At 40.2% G+C, this 20,116-nt stretch overlaps 5 protein-coding genes across 7 annotated transcripts in view; all 5 read left to right on the top strand.

The window, feature by feature from the left end:
- Window positions 1-711: 711 nt before the first annotated feature.
- Window positions 712-2,557, top strand: LOC116048379 (claudin-4-like). Its single transcript, XM_031297475.2, has one exon. The coding sequence runs from the start codon at window positions 856-858 to the stop codon at window positions 1,543-1,545; it is 690 nt and encodes a 229-aa protein (XP_031153335.1). The 5' UTR covers window positions 712-855; the 3' UTR covers window positions 1,546-2,557.
- A 401-nt stretch (window positions 2,558-2,958) lies between these two features.
- LOC116048377 (claudin-8-like) lies at window positions 2,959-4,472 on the top strand. Of its 2 annotated transcripts, none has more exons than XM_036001155.1 (2): window positions 2,959-3,959; window positions 4,014-4,472. In XM_036001155.1, exon 1 carries the CDS (start codon window positions 3,061-3,063, stop codon window positions 3,940-3,942), a length of 882 nt encoding a protein of 293 aa, XP_035857048.1. In that variant the 5' UTR covers window positions 2,959-3,060; the 3' UTR covers window positions 3,943-3,959; window positions 4,014-4,472. The 2 variants fall into 2 exon arrangements, with proteins under 2 accessions (XP_035857048.1, XP_035857047.1); XM_036001154.1 differs by having other exon boundaries at window positions 2,963-3,986; window positions 4,021-4,472.
- Window positions 4,473-4,996: 524 nt separating this feature from the next.
- On the top strand, window positions 4,997-7,685 carry cldn8 (claudin 8). The gene has a single exon (XM_031297474.2). It carries the CDS (start codon window positions 5,458-5,460, stop codon window positions 6,226-6,228), a length of 771 nt encoding a protein of 256 aa, XP_031153334.1. The 5' UTR covers window positions 4,997-5,457; the 3' UTR covers window positions 6,229-7,685.
- A 94-nt stretch (window positions 7,686-7,779) lies between these two features.
- On the top strand, window positions 7,780-9,396 carry LOC116048375 (claudin-8-like). Its single transcript, XM_031297470.2, has one exon. The coding sequence runs from the start codon at window positions 8,055-8,057 to the stop codon at window positions 9,147-9,149; it is 1,095 nt and encodes a 364-aa protein (XP_031153330.1). The 5' UTR covers window positions 7,780-8,054; the 3' UTR covers window positions 9,150-9,396.
- Window positions 9,397-11,633: 2,237 nt separating this feature from the next.
- The window catches only part of LOC116048371 (glutamate receptor ionotropic, kainate 1), a 41,205-nt gene continuing 32,722 nt past the window's right edge, over window positions 11,634-20,116 (top strand). For both annotated transcript variants that reach the window (XM_031297466.2, XM_031297465.2), the window contains exon 1: window positions 11,634-12,042. In XM_031297466.2, coding sequence (XP_031153326.1) covers window positions 11,958-12,042 — 85 coding nt within the window. In that variant the 5' untranslated portion in view covers window positions 11,634-11,957. The remainder of the gene's footprint in view (window positions 12,043-20,116) is intronic.

Below are 20,116 nucleotides of genomic sequence, written 5' to 3'. Positions count from 1 at the left end.
GGATCACTTTTTAAAAAAATCTACAGCTAAACAGTACACTAAAATGTGATTTTGAAAACATTTTAAAAGGCAAGAAATGCAAGACAGTAACAGAATATTGATTCAAATTTGATCAGAACCGCAAACTTTGACCTGAGTTTAGAGAGCCTGGTGTGTGCGATCGACGGAGACTGAGTTCAAGTACGACAATCGTCTTAAACCCACCCCATGTGAGAAACAGTTTTGATTAGCCTGTCCAGGTTCTCGTCAGCTGGAAATCTGTTTGAATGGGAGTGGGGCTAGACGTACCTGCCAGAGCAAATGAAACGTGAGCTGGCAGATTCAGTTGGATTCCAGGCTAGCAAAAACCTGACTTACTTGCCATCTCATGAATCTGGTCACTCGCGGGGTAGATTGGGTACAGAATTGCAACATACTACAGCAAAGGCAGGTGAAAACTTGGTATCTCCAAAATGTCAAATTTAATTTCTTTTCAAGAAATAAGTAAACATACAGCTTTGAGCGGAGTTTAGATTTTATCCAACTGAGTTTGAAGAGGTTTTGCAAGCCCAAGACGTGTAAGCTACATGCTTTCACATGGCAACATAGGCTAGTCATAACTCTTTTCATCGGCACGTCATGCATGACGAGCAATGAAGATTAAATGTGTAAAACCGGTTTGGTTTAGAAAATGAAAAACAAATGCAGTTTTTTTTGTTGCAGCTTAAAGACTTGTGGGAATAGTCAACACAAACCAGTGGAATGACATTGCAGGCATGGTGATATCACTGATTTAAAGCTCTGCAAACATATTGGTTGAGCAGTCTTTTTCCTTAGATGACAGAAAAGAGACAAGACTGCACTTCACTCTGAGCCATGAGAGCAAAGTTGGAGGTCTTAGCCCTGGTCCTGGGCTTCATCGCCCTGGTTGGGACCATAGCTGTCACTGCCATGCCCATGTGGAGGGTCTCTGCCTTCATTGGTGCCAATCTCATTGTCATGGAGGAACTCTGGGAGGGCTTGTGGATGGACTGCTACAGACAGGCCAACATCAAGATGCAGTGCAAGGCGTATGACTCTGTGCTAATTCTTCCACTCGAGCTGCAGGCGGCCAGGGGGCTCATGTGCGTGTCCATAGTCCTGGTTGTCATCTCCCTGTTCTTCACAGGATGTGGGACCAAGAAGAGCAATTTTTGTGACGACAATAGAAAAGGCAAGAACATCACTCTGGCCTTAGCGGGGGGTTTCTATCTGCTTTCCTCTTTGACCACACTCATCCCTGTCAGCTGGGTGGGCCATACTGTCATCAGCAACTTTTACAACCCAATGGTGCTGGATTCTGAGAAACGGGAGCTGGGGAAGGCCCTTTTCATTGGCTGGGCCACTTCTGGTATTCTGCTGATCACTGCGGTCATCCTTCTGTTCAGCTACAGCAAACGTAGCTCAAAGGAGGAAGAGCCCTACACCGATGCGTATCTGATGGCGGAAAGGGATGTACAGAAAGAGGATAGCGTGCACCTGGGGAGAACGCCATCCAGCTTTCATAAGCATCAAGAATATGTCTAAAGAACTGAACTTTATTGCCTGAAATATGCAATTTCTACTTTCCATGTCTCTAAGATTTGAAAGATGCTGCCTGAAGAAGGTCAAGAAGATGCAAATTATGTGTATGTTTTCACTACCTATTTACACATTTTAATCACTCTGTTTAAATGACTAATGTACTTGTGTTTTTATTGCACTATGAATGGATCTCAGGTCCATTGTTTGTTTTGTCAGCCCAAATCCTTCACAGTTAATATATTCAGTGTGTTTAACGACACAATTGTTTTTTGTTGTAAATGTACTGTTAAGCCACTTTTATATGACGGTTTCTCAACTTTAACTTTTAGCTGTGTAGTCTAGACATGCTCTATAAGAAGAGTCCTGACATAACTTCTGTTATGATGACACTATAAAACACACAACAATAAAATTGAATTGACTGCTCAACTGTTCTTAATCCTTTTGATTTGGTAATAGCTAATGACCCAAGTAGTCACATCAACTTAGTCAACAGATATTTCAATGAAGGTTTAATTCTACATTTGCTTGCATTTTTCTAGTGTGTCATTTAAATAATTATACCACACCACAAAAACATGAACTACAAACTACAACAGCTAGGACTAGATCCCACGTAGTCTACTGTTTAGTTATTTTTCTTTTACTAAACGCTTAATGCAGCTGAACGGTAAAAACTGTACAGATTATCTACAAACACTGTTTGCATGTTTCAGAGGACAGGAAGACTTAATTTTGGCAGTAATAAGGTGAGGACTTCTGGCAAAGGGACAAAGCTGTTACAATGAAACCAATCCTACTCAAGTTTCTGTGCACAACACCTTTTCAATCAGCTCAGTTTACATTTATTGTCGCCAGTTTGACATCTGTGATCCTCCTATCAGCTTTCTGTTTGAGAGAGACAACAGATTCTTAACCAACACAAAGTGCAGCCACCACCTACTGTACAATACATAAATGATGTTTATCCAAACTAATGGTTTTAAATTTCATACCAATTATTTTCAGGAGGCAAGGAAGGCCACACATTTAATTAATAGATTTTAGCTCCAATGTCCAACTCATAACTGCACTGAGATTTGATGTATTTTCACGTTTATAGTACATTTTTAACTATCCTGTTTGCTGTTTAATTTCTGTTCTTAAGTTTAAAAAAACATTGTTCTGTGTAGTATTGCTATTACTGTGTTAAAAGGTCTCTTTGCTAAGCGTTAAAGGAGAGGAAACATACTTTGATCAACTTGACTTTATCAAGGGATTTCATTTGTTTTTGATGAAGTGTTCCTAATCACGACCAAATGGTTCATCGTTAGTAGTAGCAGTTGTATTTGCATTCAAAACAAGGTGTGTCCCCACTCATCCGGCTGTAAAGCAGTTTAACCAGTAAGGTTGCATTGCATCCTTAGCATTTTTAGTGGTTGTACAAGTTCCTTGACTTGCTCTTCTCCTCACATTTGTTTCGTGACTTGGCAGAGTGCAGCCAAAAGTCTATCTTTGGCTCTCTGTGCGATAGCCGCAATGGCCTCTTACACTGCTTACAGTGGCTACGGCAAAGCCCCTCTATCTTACGCAGGCTCTTACTACGATGAGAAGCAGGCCAAGACATATGCAGACTATCAAGAATCTGTATATGAGGAACAAAAGAAAATTGAGAAGAAGGAACGTCAGGATGCCATCTGTTGTGAGGTTATAGCCCTCATCATCGGTTTCATTGGACTAATCGGAGTGGCAGCCGTGACCGGCCTGCCGATGTGGAAGGTAACGGCCTTCATCCAGGAAAACATCATTGTCATGGAGACCCGCTGGGAGGGTTTGTGGATGAACTGCTACAGACAAGCCAACATCAGGATGCAGTGCAAGGTGTACGATTCCCTGCTGTACCTGCCCCCAGACCTCCAAGCCGCTAGGGGTCTGATGTGCAGCTCCGTGGCCGTGGCCACCATCGCCCTCATCGTTTCAGCAGTCGGGATGAAGTGTACCAAAGTGGTGGACCATCGGGCTCGCACCAAGCATATTGTTCTTGTGGCTGGAGGCTGTCTGTTCCTTTTGGCCTGTGTCACTACCATAATTCCTGTATCCTGGACAGCCAATGTCATCATCAGGGATTTCTACAACCCTCTGCTGATCGATGCCCAGCGCAGGGAGCTTGGGGAGGCTCTTTACATCGGCTGGGTGACCTCAGCTTTGCTTTTCACTGCCGGAGTGATCCTGCTGTGCCGTCACGCTCCCCGAACCCAGGACCCAGAAGAGAGGGTTGTGTACAATCCCAACGGAAATATCTACCAACCTGGATACACATACCAGCCCCAGGCATACACGTACCAGCCAGCTTACAGCTACCAGCCTGCCTACTCAGCACCCCCGCCAGGATCTGTAGCATACACACCAACTCAGTACTAGTGAGGGAAATCTAACACAGAGACAATTTTGGACTCTATTTCTTTCTTCTTCTTTTTTTTTTTTTTTTTTTTTTTTTTAAACTTGCCACGTTTTGGCACATTTGAAAGAGTGTGAATTGACTTCTATGACCAAAGGCTGTCACTGGAAATGGCCAAATCTTTCATTACTTTCTCAAAAAGTGTATTGCAGAATTATTATGAATTCATTATGGAACTGTAATTATGAAGTGTTTTGATCAATGAATTGTGATGAATTACTGTAAACTTTGTTTCTTTCCATTTGCTTAATTACACACAATATTTCATTGTCATTCAGAAGTATTTTAAATCTGAAATAATATAATAGTTGATATCACTGTCTTAACAGCCTCTGCTGACATGCTCTTTGACAACAAATTATGCACTAGGCCTTTTTTCATTTCCAGATGATATGTAGTCACTGTGGAGTTTTTGTTGTAAATGTACATATTGTTAAAGTGCTGGCCTAAATATGAGGTCAATTGTGGTTTCTAATAAAGGGATAAAGTTGATTAAAAAAAAGACTATTTTGTTATTTGTTCTGTTGCCGAATTTAGAAAGGCAGAATTGATCAATAATCTGGGTGAAACTATTGCTTACATGATGGCCAGTGTCTCATTTCCTGCTCAAAGCTCTTGAGTTTGCCTAGGATTTAAAATGTCTTACTAAAACTGCTCCCGTTCACAGGTGTGTAATTGGAAAGTTGTAATGTCTCCATTGTTGTCAGTGGGAATGTGCCTAAACTGGTAAAACCAGAGTGTTCACACACAATGCAAACCTGGCTAGAGATTTCATTTCAACCAAGCCAGGGTTGCAACTGCTTTTTCCTGAGCACAGACAGACGCAAGAGACCCAAACAAGAAATCCAATGACAGTGACACATGGGTATACAAGTATTATCCCCATCCCATCATACACACAAGTTTCTAAATGCTTGTTTCACTAATATTCTGTAGCCTACAGAGCCATTACAGTTTCAAGTAAGAGCTAGTACCATAAGGGACTCTACACTGGTGAATCATTTTGTGTTCAAACAGGAAAAAGACTATGTTAAGCCCCAGAGCTGACTGATGCCTATCTGTATAACTGGTAATACATTAACAAAGTATTTTTGATATGCACACAGCTAGTAACTAATTGGTAAACTTTAAATCCCCCCCTTTGTTAATGAACACCTTGTTTTTGAGGCTTTCTTGTAAAGTGTGATCTGAGAATGTAATTTGAGACTTCTGAATAAACAAAATGGCAGTTACAGCAGCTCCTGGGGTAGGTGTACAAAGAAAAGAAAGGCCAAGGGGATTTTGTTTCCTAGCAACCGGTCGCAATTCCCACCCCTCCCATTCCAGTGTCCTGTCCTGGGAGGAGGCAGTACAGGTGAACATCAACCTGCTCCTCCTCCACTGGGATGCAAAGCCACCCCATCTACTGCTTTCCACTATAGTCACACTGTAACCTCACATTATTACGTATAAGCTTAGAGGGATAAGAGGAGGACAGGATGGCCAACTCAGCATTGGAGATAGTGGGTCTATTATTGACCCTGATTGGGCTGATTGGGGCGGCAGCGAGCACTGGGATGCCGATGTGGCGAGTCACAGCCTTCATTGGGGAGAACATCATTGTGTTTGAAACCCGTTACGAGGGTCTGTGGATGAATTGCTTTCGACAGGCCAACATCAGAATGCAGTGCAAGGTGTACGACTCTCTCCTGGCCCTGTCCCCTGATCTACAGGCGGCACGGGGGCTCATGTGCTGCGCTGTGGCGCTGGCTGGCCTCGGTATTCTGATCAGTTTACTGGGGATGCAGTGCACCTCGTGTATTGGAAACAACGACCGAGCTAAGCGGCTGGTCCTCATCATTGCAGGAAGCATGATAATATTGGCTTGCCTCTGCTGTGTTATTCCTGTGTCCTGGACAGGTCACGTCATCATCAGGGACTTCTACAACCCCTTGCTGATCGACGCCCAACGAAGGGAGCTCGGAGAGGCTCTCTACATCGGCTGGGTGGCCTCTGCTTTCTTGTTGGCTGGAGGATGCATGTTTATGTGTTGCAATCTGCAGTCTGAGGATAAAGGTTCAGAGAGGTACGTGTACTCAAGGACCTCCGATTACATGGCATATCCTCCACAGCAACTACCACGTCAACAGCTGGTGATGCTTCCCCAAACACAACCTCAATTTCAGCCAGTGCTATCAAGACAACCATCAACCAACTACAGCTACCAGTCCAGACACCCCTCTGTCCGCAGCGGGGTGGCTTATCTCTGAACACTTAAACTGACTAAGGTAATGATGATCACAGTTATGGTCAACATGCAGTGCAATCTATGACACATTTCAAAAGGTAAAAACAACACATTTCAATAAATAGATGTACTGTGAATGCAAGTTTATCGGATTAATATTAGTCTTTTCATACACTTTGAGTACTTAATATCTTGTCACTAGTTATTATTAGCCTATAGCATAATTATCACCCTGACTTTCTAAGCCAAAGCATGATTACCATTATTTTTATGGGTTGTACAAACTATTTTTATACTGACAGCCTTATTTTTTGTATATCATGTTACCAATTTTGTACATGTATGCTGTAACAATTCATGCAACCTTTAACTAATGTGAGAGGTATGTGTATTTGTGTTTACTGTTAAAATGCTATTTGTTGTTGTTGGTACATACAACCAAGCTCTGCAGTTAAACAGACCATTTATACTTTACAGATTGCAAACTTTCTTTCTTCAACATTAGCTGTACCTGAGCTGTGTATTCAAATTAACATGGTCCATCCCATCAACAAAACACACACATACAAAATGTTTGAGAATGACACATCTGTGCACAAATAACATCTCATGGGCACCAATCACACCAAATAGCATTGTCCTCATATTTCTCTGCTCAGTTTTCACCTGTTTTCACCTGTGTTAGACACAGCATCAGGTGGTTACAGGTACAACCCTTAGGACAGTAAATTGTATATGAGTGACTGATTGTGTGAGAATTACACATTTGTGTCTGTAGTGTTTATAACTCCAAACGTGCGTGTGTCTCTTTAAATCGGATAATCTTTGATTAAGTTTAGTATGATGTCCTGGGGCGAACAAATGGCTGAGTAAACATGATATGCTAGTTTAAGACTGCTTGTTAAAGGAGTGGACAGCTTAGTGTTTATAAAGAAGCCAGACCTGAAAGCATGATCATGTGATAACGATTTGCAAGTCACTTTGAATGGAGAAACAAAGAGCTTTAGATTAAAAGTTGTGTAGTTTATTTCTAGGTTGATCCCGGCTCCATATGTTTGAACATTTCTATCCCTTCTTGGTGAGGTATATTAGCTCTTGAACTATTAGGTCAGCTCATTTCATTTTCAGTGAGTAAAAAGCAAAGTGCAAAAAAAAATGTTTTTAGTGAGGTTATGAAAAGGTTGTCTTTCTCCATTGTTGCTTAAGGTTACATCAAGATGAACGACCTGTTTGTCTATGTTAAGTCTTTTCAACAGGGTTATATTTAGCATTACAATATTTTAACTTGTAATCTACAAAACTATATTTCCTGGTACTCAATCAATAAGTGTTTGGACTGTGATGTGAGCTGCTCGGTTTCATCACCTTGAAAGTCATCTCTGCTCCCCTGTGACCAACCGCAGTACTGCAGGAGCTTATGTGCTACATTGTATATTTGTTTTCTTCTGAATTGTTATCAAATATAATTATAGAGAATAAATACATACACAATGCAGTGCAAGTGTTGTAATGTTCTGGAGTTCTGAGCCGTTTCTGGTATATCCTTTTGGTGTTTACTGCTGGAGAAGCCAATGGCAGAGATACACCACTATAGCCAGAGGAACCATAAACACAATAAGTAGGGGTCCTTTTTAACCCCTATTGCCCTGAGCCAATCGGGTAACAGCAAACCATCTTTCCCATAACAAACCACCTCTACAGCATACAAACTGCGTCAGATGAGAAAATCCTCACAGCCTTGGACACATCTGACTCCGGTTCTGAGATGTTGTACTAAAACATCAGAATTTGTAGTCAAGCTAAACTAATTTTGAATTTGGATACAGTTCAACTCTTGTAGACTGCACAATGGTTCAAGGCGTTTCAGAGATAGCCGCAATGTGCGTCGGCCTGATTGGGCTGATCGGGGCGGCGGCTACTACAGGGATGCCCATGTGGAAGGTGACGGCTTTCATTGGGGAAAACATAATTGTGATGGAAACCCGCTGGGAGGGTTTGTGGATGAACTGCTACAGACAAGCCAACATCAGGATGCAGTGCAAGGTGTACGACTCTCTGCTGTACCTGCCCTCTGAGTTACAGGCAGCCAGGGGTCTGATGTGCTGTTCTCTGGGCTTGTCGGGTCTGGGGCTCCTTGTGGCTCTGGCAGGAATGCGGTGTACATCCTGTATTCAGAATAATGAATGGGCTAAGACCATCCTGCTGATGGTTGCAGGTGGTATGCAACTCATGGCCTGTATCTGTGTCTTTATCCCCGTGTCATGGACAGGTAATGTCATCATCAGAGATTTTTACAATCCTTTGCTAATTGATGCCCAGAGGAGGGAGCTGGGAGAGGCTCTCTACATCGGTTGGGTGACCGGAGCCTTCCTTTTCGCCTCAGCCATGTTGTTCCTCTGCCGCCGTATTCCCTCAGAGAAAGGCTCATTCGACGTGTACCAGCAAGCCAACTTGCTTGGTTATCGGCCAGCACCCAGAAAGTCAACTCTAATGAGTTATCATCCCATCTCGAGTGTTTCCAGCCTTCAATCTACTGCATACCACCCTTCTCTGCAGAACAACGGCTATGTTGTACAACAACTTGCGATGCCACTTCAAAACATCCCTCAACTAATGACGAACCAAGATGGAGCACTAATCAACCCTCCTGTTGACTATAACCCCGGTCTGCCTGAAAATTCGTCCTCATCACATGTAGGTAGCATGGCTCACCATTACTCCACGCAGAGTTCTGATCATGTTGGAAGACTGTATATGCCAGGCAACTCCTTTTACCTAAGGCAAAACCCCACGTCATATTCACCAACTTATTTAGGCAATCCTACTGAATCCTACCAGTCTAGTTTTGATCTGGTTCCACACGCTCCTGTTTTCATAGGATATGAAGAATCAAGAATACAACCCAAGTCTAACAGTAGGAGCAGTGCTGGTGTATACATATAAACAAAACTGGTTCAACTTAAAGACAGTATGCTTAGATAGTATATCATCACAAGCTAATTTTAACTGCTGTACATGTACCTGAATATTATGTTTTCTCTGCTTATATTACGATTATCCCGATGCGCAGACTAAACGGTGTGTTCTATTAATACATTTATTTGTAATTTGTATTGTGCAAAAGACTATATGGGTTGTTTGATCAGGTGGAACTTTCTTTGTTAGTATAAATAAAGGTGACATCGTGCTGTTCTGATGAAGCCCTGACTTTCCCAAAACAGAGAGATTTATTAGAAATCATCTGTTCAGTCTTATCTTTTGCATATTAGTAAAAGTTTATATCATTAAATCTTTTGTGGTAATCATTGTACGAGTTTCAATGCATTTTTTAATAAATAAATAAATAATGTACATCGTTATTTGTTGTAGTTTGCACATCATGAAATGGACTGGATTTTGAGTAACAAATACTTACTAATTGGCAGGTGCAGTTTTGTAAGATGCCGCACATCAGCAACTTTGGTCTTATTTTAATGCTTCCCTGGGGAGCATCAGTTTTCCAAATTATATTATTATAGTCTATGATTGATTTGCAACCTGTTAAGAACGTTTCCCTGCATATTGCCCATGTTTTCTGCTAGGATGAGTCATCTCTGTTGCAGTATAAAAAATAAAGTAAAATAAACTAATTACCATCAAGAGATCAAATATTTTACAAATGCTAAGAAAATGAATACATGTCACTAAATAACTAGTGGTAGTGGTAAAGTGTTGTTTTAAAGCCTATTCTTGGTGTGACAATGGTACTGAACTCACAATCTATTACTGTCAAACTAACATATATAACTACATGAATGGGTCTTCACAGACACACAGATGACAACTAATGGACACTTTGAATATATAAATCTGCTTTGGATCAACAACAGCCAACTCTTCATGTGTTGTGATTACGGCTTGATAAACTCATATGCTGCTAACTAAGCCTGAACCAACCCTCGACACTGTCATTAGTCACCACTAGATGACACCAGAGAACGTAATGGTGTCAAACCTCCCAACTCACAGTGCAGGTGTCACTGCTTCCACTGCACTTCATTCACTGAAGCTTTAATTAAAACAACTTTTTGTTAATGGAATACATTTTAAACATTTAAATCTGGTTTAAGCTGCAGGCTGTATCAGCAAATGATAAACATGGTGGAGTGAGTTAATTATATATAACATTGCATTATTAGTAAAATTGGGTTTCTGATATCAAAACAAGATGGTAATTTAGATCTGAACCAGCTTTTACTTTTTCACCTCCAGTCGAGACTTCAGATTGTACAGCTCCTTTGAGGATATTCTTGCGGTCAGTGTGTAAATCGAGAAATTATTCCCATCTACAAGTCTCTAATTTTGCTAATTTCTGGGGAATGAAATAATAGTGAGATTACACTAATCCCAAGAAACCCATCATACACCCCTGATGCTTCTGCCTTGCTTAGGGAGCAGCATCACCACCAGCTGCTGATGGGTGCAAATGAGCTACCAAGAGAACTGTTTAACCTCCATCCTAAAACACTAATTGAGTGGGTTAAGGTAATGATAACACATTTTATTTTACTATGACACTGTGTCAGAAAAACAGTTTAAGGTAGTTAATCTTCAAGGGAGCGCCACAGACCAGTTTGAAGATTAGATTTGCGTTTCCATCAGGACTGGAGCAAAGATTTAATCATTCCTCGGTGTACCAAAGCAAAGACGTTGTCGAGGTCGAATGTTGCCAGATTTGAAGTTAATCTTCAGGACGTATCCATGTTTGTGGATTAGCGGCTTGGCTGTGCCCTCAATTGAACGCCTGCACGGGAGGGATGCTCAGCTGTGTCAAGTCAGCCAAAGACAGCGAGAGTGAGACTGGAAACAAGGCCGGCTTGATTTCAAAATAAAAGCATTTGAATAGTCAAATAACGGGTAAATTAAGTACCAGCAACATGCATAGAAAAAGTATCTACATATCTAAATATTTAAATAGAATATTTACACGACTAATGCCTTGGAGATTAGGTAATTAAAATCATAAGCAACACACATTTTAGGTGTAATATGAGAATTGTGTGTATGTAGGGATAATGTAAGATTGGTAATTTAATTAAATAAATAAATGAACAAACGAATAAATAAATAAGCAGATTTTTACAATAACAAATAAATGAATAAAAATACTTATTGGGAAATGATCTATAAACACTAAAATATACATATGACTAGTTTAGTTGCGAGTTGTGTTGGATGCTTGGCATTTTATTTTGTTTAAAATACAAATTTAATGGCTGAAATATATGCAGCCTATTCCTCTTTAAACATGTTGATTATCTCCATGTTCGCCACTTGGTTGCCAATTCACCTTTTATTTTGAAAGTTGCAATCAGAAACGCCAACTTCTATTCATGCAACCTTGACAGGAGGAGCTCCCCGCACGGTCCTCCTCCTCCTCAGTTGCAGTATACAATTCAAGTGTGCACTAGAAAAAAAAAAACATGATAAGAGGGAAGTCTGGTTAGTGAATATGGGAAGCAAAACCTTCCTGGCACATTAAGGATTTTAGAATGGGAAAACTGGAGTTCTTTTGATCAGTGACAGCTGCAGGTGGAGTGTGTGTTCTTGTTTTTTTTTCTTTTCTTTCTCATCACAATGTGTGAGGGATGGATGTGGGTCGGATGCCAGTTTATTTTTGTTACGGATACAAGGACTGGCAAGTTATCAGCATGAATTACCGAGGGCAGAAAAACTGATATCAATGTTAAATTCGACTCTGGAGAGAGGACCATGGCGAAAAGGAAGGGACTGTTATTTGCACTGCTCTACTTTATAGCAGAGTTTTGGCTGACTTCGCAGCAGGTCCTGAGAATTGGTAAGTGGTGAAATTGTCAGATTTTTTTGACGTCATTCCTGTTTGTCAATATACTAATATAATAGACACTATACACTCATCAGCTTTTGAAAAAATTCGGTAATATGATTTCAAGACCTGGGTTGAAGGTAATTTCCCTTTGGGATTAATAACCTACTCTACCTCTCTTTTTATTATGCAATAAAAAAAAAAAAGAAATCGAGTTTTTGTGGCATTACCATATGATATTTTTATCAATTTCTATTGTCACACAATGCCTATAAAGCATGTAGAATTAATTTTGTTCTAAAGATGACCAAATAAACATCATATTAAATTAAAAACAGCCATGATAATAAATGCAGAGATCATACATGTGGATGTCATGCAAAGATATCCATGCATAGCAATTGTGCAGCTCAGATGCTGTAGCTTAAGTTAATTGGAGCAGAATAACCTTTAACTCCTGGCACTATCAACCAAAACTTACAATAGGGAGTCACAGTGTGTCAGAGTTCATCTGTGATGCGTTTTAGTTGTATCCGTTCCTGTGTTACTGTAACAGACCTGGTTACTGGATCATGCAATCATATTATCAGTATCCCATAACAACCCTACATACAGCTGCGTGCCTGTTATTCAATAGTGAGCTTGTATTGACGGTCACTCAAAAAAATACGTTTATGCTGCAGAGACTTTTCATATAGTTTTTGATGTTTGTACAGCATCCTTATAAGTTTCATTGTTGGATTATTTTGTTCATATGGGAGGTACACTGAGGACAGAGCTGCTGGGTTCTCCCCATAAAACAACTGTAGGCTATTGATTTTCATCAAAATCATGCTAATCCACTTTGGTTGGCTAATGCCAGAGTCTCTGTTCCTCCACGTCGACAGCGCAGGTCAGAGGCAGGTGAGTGATTAAGTCGGCCTACTGCTGCATCTGAAAGCATGTACTGCTGCCATGAGGATGTCTTCGGGACTGAGAAATGGATACGGAGCAAGAGAGGAAGAGTATAAAGTGGACAGTCTTAGGGCTGCACAATTAATCGCATATTTATCGAAATGGCAATATGGACTAGTGCAATATCCAAATCGCAGAGGGGCGCAATATTTGTTAAAGGCAAAATATGTGTCTAACCATTCTGAATGAAGTATTGTGGTGCTGCAGAGACATCCCAGCCTACAAATCCTATCATACAGACTACAGAAAACATATTTGCTTGGTACAGATCCTCGCAAAAATCTGACTATAATCATTTTAATTTTTTAAGATTCAATATTAGTCAATGAAAATGAGGAAAAATGATCATTTCCTTCAAAATCGTGAATCATATTGCAATCGCAATATCAGTCAAAAATAATCGCAATTAGATATTTTCCTCATATCGTGCAGCCCTAGACAGTCTCAGTGAAACTGAGGGTTCTCCGCTACCTAACAAAGTCAGGAGTTATTTGGACTTGGTGTATATGTATGCTGATGGCCAATGACATCAGTGAATGTGGATCCGAGTCCAAAGTTGTCTGATAAGCCTTTGAGAGTTAACAAGAACTCTGCTTTCACTTGTAATTAGACAAACCGACTCTTTCTCTTTTATTTCTGATGTAACTTTGTAACGAGACGGTAACAAATGATCCACTATTCCTCTCATGGGTTAGAGGATTGCATCAGAAAAATGACTTCCTTTTTTTAAATTTAGGCTTCAGGCTTAGTTCAGTGCCGAGGGCGACTTTTTCTAATTTTCCTCTACTTCTAAAGACTTAACATTCAGACTTTGGAGACTAATAGGCTGGTGCCACCTTCTGGTTCTAACAGTCCCGATCTGTTCACTATATTGTTAATCTCTGTAAATCATCTATCACGCTCCAAGGCCACCTAATCTATGTCATTCTCTTCATGACCCACACACATCATAATCCCTCCCATATGGTGTGTGGCTTGGTTCAATTAAAATTTCTCTGTTTTGGCAAGTGCTGGCATCAGATTGTGACTGGCTTCCACTCTATTCACTGGGGTTGGTAATAATGGTAAATCTTCTCCCTCAAGCCCTTAAAACAACTAACACTAATCTTCTTTATGCAGAAAGTCTCTTGCCCAAATATGGTACTTAGGCAGCAACCAAATCTCATCATTGGGGAGAGCACAGAAGCAGCAGCTTGTGGCTTGGCCTCCACTCTAGTTTGCAGTTAGTTAAATTCCCCGTTTCCTCTTGCTTGCATGCTTTATTTAGTGCCGATATATGATTTATTTATTTATGATGATTCGACCCATATGATGTGACAGTGTGATTAGCTACTATCTGCCAGAGAAATATCCTTTGATATGATACAATCACCTCCCTGCTTAATAGTCTTACGTCCAGCAGTTTTATAAATTAGGTGGATATGATGCAGATTATAATCCATATTTTGTATTCTTTCGGTCTAAATATTTTGGCGTTGGTTCACAAGCAGCAATCCTATAACAGAGAAACCTCAGTGCCCTACATCAAACGAAGATAGTAGACTGGTTAGGACCTTCTCATTCATTCACAGTCTGGCATGGGCCCAGGTTGGAGTGGTGCTGGTGGTGTTGTTGAGGTGGGGGTGGGGGGTCTCACTGGGAACTGGCCCAGGATGGGGAGAGGGGAAGAAAGCATAACACTACGTCATTGTGTTCCTCTGGCTTAAAAGACTCGCCTTCATGTGATAATTGCACAGAGTCACAGATTTGAATTAGGATCTAAAGATCAGTTTCTTAATGTTAACCTCTTACTTTGGGTTTCTGGATTAAAAAAGGTCCACCCAGCTACCTAAACCTGAACCCTGTTATCTTTCTTGCTCTGTGCACTGAGGGGAGGAACAGAAGTCTATAAAAAGCTAAGCCTAAGGGTTTATCAGCATTTGCCTGTAGCACGAGCAGAATCTTTTGTTTTTGTGACCTCCCAGCATGCATCAGCCCACAGCATTGTCTGGCCTATTAAAGATGAGATGGAAGCTCAGTGATCCTTAAAATTATATTGGAAAGCAATTAATGGTAGCTATAGCAAGAATTTTCATTCCACCTTTCTTTATAAATTGCATTAATAATAAAGCTGATAAAACATTTAACTCTACAGTGTTCACATTACATTGCAAAAGAAGCTGGGCTTTAATATGCAAGTATTTATTCAAATTTTTTTTTATGGTATCAAATCATAAGAGTTATCTCGAGACACTTTACAGATAGAGTAGGTCTAGACCACACTCTATAATTTACAAAGACCCAACAATTCTAGTAATTCCCCCAAGAGCAAGCATTTAGTGGCGAGGAAAAACTTCCTTTTAGGAAGAAACCTCGGGTGGTGAGAAAAACTTCGTTTTAGGGAGAAACCTGGGACAGACCCAGGCTCTTGGTAGGCGGTGTCTGACGGTGCCGGTTGGGGGTGTGATGAACAGTGGCAATAACAGTCACAATAAAGATAATGGAACTATGTCTAGAAATAGTAGTTGTAGTAGTTCATGGCGTTACAGGGTGTAGCAGGGCACTGCAGGGCATAGCAGGACGTAGCAGGACACTGCAGGACATTTATACATTGTTAATTTTATTTTTGACTATATGGATGATTGCATTCTTCTACTATGCACAAGTGTCTCATAAGACTAGCTTGTCTAGTGATTTCTGTTCCAACTTTATAGTTTTACCTGCACCTCTAAACTCACCAAACTTGTAATTACTGAAGCATAAATGATCCCAGACAGCTCAAACTTTCTTGTCCATTTGCTAACTAATAGGCTATTGAATGAGTGCATTGATCCATATGTCATCTGCAAACAAAGTGTAAGGTGCTTATTCCCTATTTTCTCTGCATCAGTATTGAAAATGAATCTCATTTACAGTGTTGGTTTGTCTTACTCCATGAAATGTAGAAGTGCAGAAAATAAAGATGTCCTGAGCCATGATCCCCTGACCCATTTTTGGAGTTAAACTCAAAAAGCAGCCACAGAGCGCACACAGTTCAGGCAGGATTATTATGATCATGATTCTTAATCTAAGATATGTGCTTACTCTATGTCCAAATTTTATTTTACTAATTACTAATCATGTTTAAGACATGACATGTGATATCTATAGATTTGCATTAACTCCATGTTAAGAGTGGAAGCATGTGGCTAAGTGAGGATATAAAAGATTCAAATCTGGAATAATCTTAAACGTTGGTTTATTTTCTATTGCTGCTGTCCACTTGAAGTAGAGCTAGAACAATAAATCGTACAATTTAGCCTACAGTTATATGGCAGTCGATAAGCCAATAAACAGAAATTGCAGTACAGAAATGCCAAAGATCTGTCACCCGTTGCATAGTTAGTCAACCAGAGACCAGACAGATTTATGTAAAATGTCCCACTCAGTACATACGTTGGTCACAATTCTTTAATTCAAGGGATCTTTATATTTATGTAAAACAATGAATATGGGCCGACAAATTGTTATTGGATTTCTTAAACTAGAGTATCGATATCGCCATCACCCGGGGTCCAATTTGAAACAATGACTATGTTAGGACCTGAACATTAGTGTTGGTGTTTTGTTCAATTTTTGTTAAAAAAAAAAAAATCTAAATGTTTCAAAACAGTATCTAGACTGAACGTTAACCCTTCTGTGAATATCCTTCCTTCAATATTAGTCTGAATAATTCATAATTTCTGCTTTTTTATCTCCAGGATTAGGTATCATTTCCCATAAATGAGGTTTATTGACCATGAATTCCAAAAATAAGTGTAAAACTAGTAATAAGTTGGGGTTAGTGTGACATGGTAGTGAAAGTGGGGGGGGGGAAGGGGCCAAAACATTGAAATCGCCAAAAGGGTCGAAAAAAAGAGAACATTTTCACATGTTTTAACCTGGGAGGACGAGAAGTGCATGGTCCAATGGAAGACAACACAAGGGTTAAATAATAAAAACATCACGCACTTCACCAACTCACCAGAGAACCCAACTATCCCAGCTATTTCATCCCATGCCTCAGTTTTATTTTTTAACTGGTCCCTATACGCAAACAAAGTCATGTCATAAATAAGAGGGAACCCAGCAACAGCGATGATGAGCTTTTCCTCCATTTTCTCGGAACTAATGTTTTGGTAGGAACGAAAGTTTAGGCCTACATCGTATGTTCTCTGGAATTGGTTGCTGGTCATTTGCCGCTGAACTGCGTCATAGCTCATTACCATAACATTGACCAAACTTCAACTTTCTGCTTGACGCTCTAGTTGCTCAACACGCCCAAAACGCGACGCCGACGGATTTGCCGCTTCTTGCAGCTGAGAGAAGCCAGCTTCCATTGAAAATGAATGACTTCCTGTAACTTTAAGGCTCAAGTCGGCGGCGGTGTGTACGTACAGTTACAGGCAGAGCTGCTAATAGGGCTGCACGATTAATCTCATCACAACAATTGTGCGATTTAAGTAAACAAAAAGGTTATCTATGTGCGTGACACTCTAGTCTCTGTGTGCTCTGCAGCCTCCACATTTAACAGATGAAGCCAACAGATGAAGCCACCGTGTCTTAAGAAGCTTGTTGTTTTATTGTTCTCTATTAACTCACTTTTCGTTGTCTTTGCCATCTCTTTTTCCTCTCGCTTTTGTCTCACACAGCCGCTACAGTAAGTCCGACACCGCTCACCGGTCGCTCTCCTCACTTGCTACACCAATCACACACCGACGTCACTCACTCAACACACCTGCCATTCTTACCTCTCATTCTTCTCTAATAAGAATTTGTATTTTTTTATTTATTGTTCTATTTATTTCATTTGTACTTTTGAGCAAAGCAAACATGTCTATTTTGAAAAGTTAGTTTTTCCTATTTAATTTTGTAAAGTATTAACTTATTAAAAAGTAATATGGCACTAGGACTGTACAATCTACAATCTAAGGACCTAAAATCAAAATCACAATTAATTGCACATTTTACCTCGATAACGATACATGATAACTAAATTACGTTGTTCTAAATCATCTTTTCTGAAGCTAAAAATGTTTCCAGACGACAGACACTGTGCTTTTTTTGGGCACAAGTTGCTCAGCTGACTGAGTCATACTCCATTAAGCATTCCATGCGGCTGGCTGGTCCGGGCAAAGTCACGTGACTACACACGCGGTAGAATGTTTTTAAGGACAAAGTAGGCCTATCAACAGGAATAAATTATCAAAATTATCGTCATGTGAAAAATACCTCGATATTCCGATGTCGATACATTTTCCATTTATCGTCCAGCCCTATATGGCACTTTTTAAAAATGTATTTCTCATTATGCTCGTTTAACTTTGTATGTTCAAGTTGAGCAATACACAATTCAAAATTTCAGTATTTAGTGCATTCTGCTTATATTATCTCTTATAATTAAGATAATTAAAACAAGTAGATTCATGATACCATCGCAATCGCAGTATTGTAAACCGCAATATGACTCTCCAAACTGTGCAGCCCTAGTTGGTAATGTTGAAAAGCTAGTAAGATTTGAAAGTAACATCTCCTCGGGGCTCCGTCTAACCCCTCCCCCTACCCTCGGGGCTCCGTCTAACCCCTCCCCCTGCCCTCGGGGCTCCGTCTAACCCCTCCCCCTGCCCTCGGGGCTCCCCAAACACACAGAGGTGCACTGCTGCGTCGCTGCTTCAGAGCAGAGCGGAGCAAGGACCGCAATTTCACTTCATGTCTCGTTCACCGGTAAGCAAACACCTACTATTATCATGCAGATTTTTTTTAAACAAACATGAATACTGTTAGCAATGCGGCGACGACACAAATTAAGCTCAGGCTCGTACGTAGAGTACGCGCAGCGGGGCAAGGAGTAGAGCTGGGCAATATATTGATATCGATATCGTGATATGAGACTAGATATCGTTTTAGATTTTGGATATTGTAATATCGTAATATGGCATAAGTGTTGTCTTTCCCTGGTTTTAAAGGCTGCATTACAGTAAAGTGATGTTATTTTCTGAACTTACCAGCCTGTTGTAGCTGTTCTATTATTTGCCTTTACCCACTTAGTCATTATATCCACATTACTGATGATTATTTATCTAAAATCTCATTGTGTAAATATTTTGGGAAAGCACCAATAGTCAACACTACAATATCGTTGCGGTATCGATAGAGGTATTTGGTCAAAAATATCGTGATATTTGATTTTCTCCATATCGCCCAGCCCTAGCAAGGAGGCATTTCATTGGTTCTTTCCTAGCGGACCGCGAGGCTGTGATTGGTGGGAGTTTTTACAGGATAACAGCAGCTAAAGATGACAGATCTTTTTCGCTCCTTTCTCAGAGCCCATAAGTTATTTATTGCTGTTGGGGTGTAAAGACCATTTCAAACAATATATCAAAACGTGTAGAATGGAAATAGTTAGCATCCCTGCCTTTAACTTAAAACATGTCTGCATGAAGGGCAGAGGAAATCATTAAATGCTGCTCTGGACAATGTTGATGCAATCTCCTTGGACTACAAATGTTAAAGCCTGGAGTAGTAACTAATTTAATGATGTTCCTGGTGATATGCACATACAATTTTGTGGGGTCTTACTAGTGGGGTAATTGAAAATGCATGTAGAGATAAGACTGGTGATGTCCTGTTTCAGTTTTTTAACTACATGGATATATACGCTAATTGGAAACCAATTTTGCAGAAATTAAGTAGAGTTTGGTTTCTGCTTCACTCCAGATGTCTGGATGGTTGATGGTGGTCAAGATAAAAACTGAGTGATTATAGCTGAGCTTTCGTACTCTGCTGCACAATAACCAAGCTAACAGATGGTTCAGTCATTTCCTGATAGTGTATAACCGTCTCAGCTGTATTAATCAATGTGTGTTGTCCAATGGCATTTTTAACTAAGAGCTCAGCTACTTGAAACACTATAAACATTTCTCAGTAGTGTTTTGCTGATGTGGACCAGCACTGATTGCTCTTCATGCTGAGCTGCAGACAAACTGCCATCACTCTGGAAATCAAGAAACTCACTACACCTTAAACATTAATTTAAGATCTCATCTCAGGTGGAAACGAGGAGAGATACATGTTCTCTTTCCCTGTGGAATGTGCCTTTCCACCAAGCGTCAAAAGAGGTAAAAAAGGGCAATAA

Source organism: Sander lucioperca, chromosome 5 (assembly GCF_008315115.2).
Source record: "Sander lucioperca isolate FBNREF2018 chromosome 5, SLUC_FBN_1.2, whole genome shotgun sequence".
Lineage (NCBI taxonomy): Eukaryota > Metazoa > Chordata > Actinopteri > Perciformes > Percidae > Sander > Sander lucioperca.
This window is presented reverse-complemented; position numbering and strand designations above follow the sequence as displayed.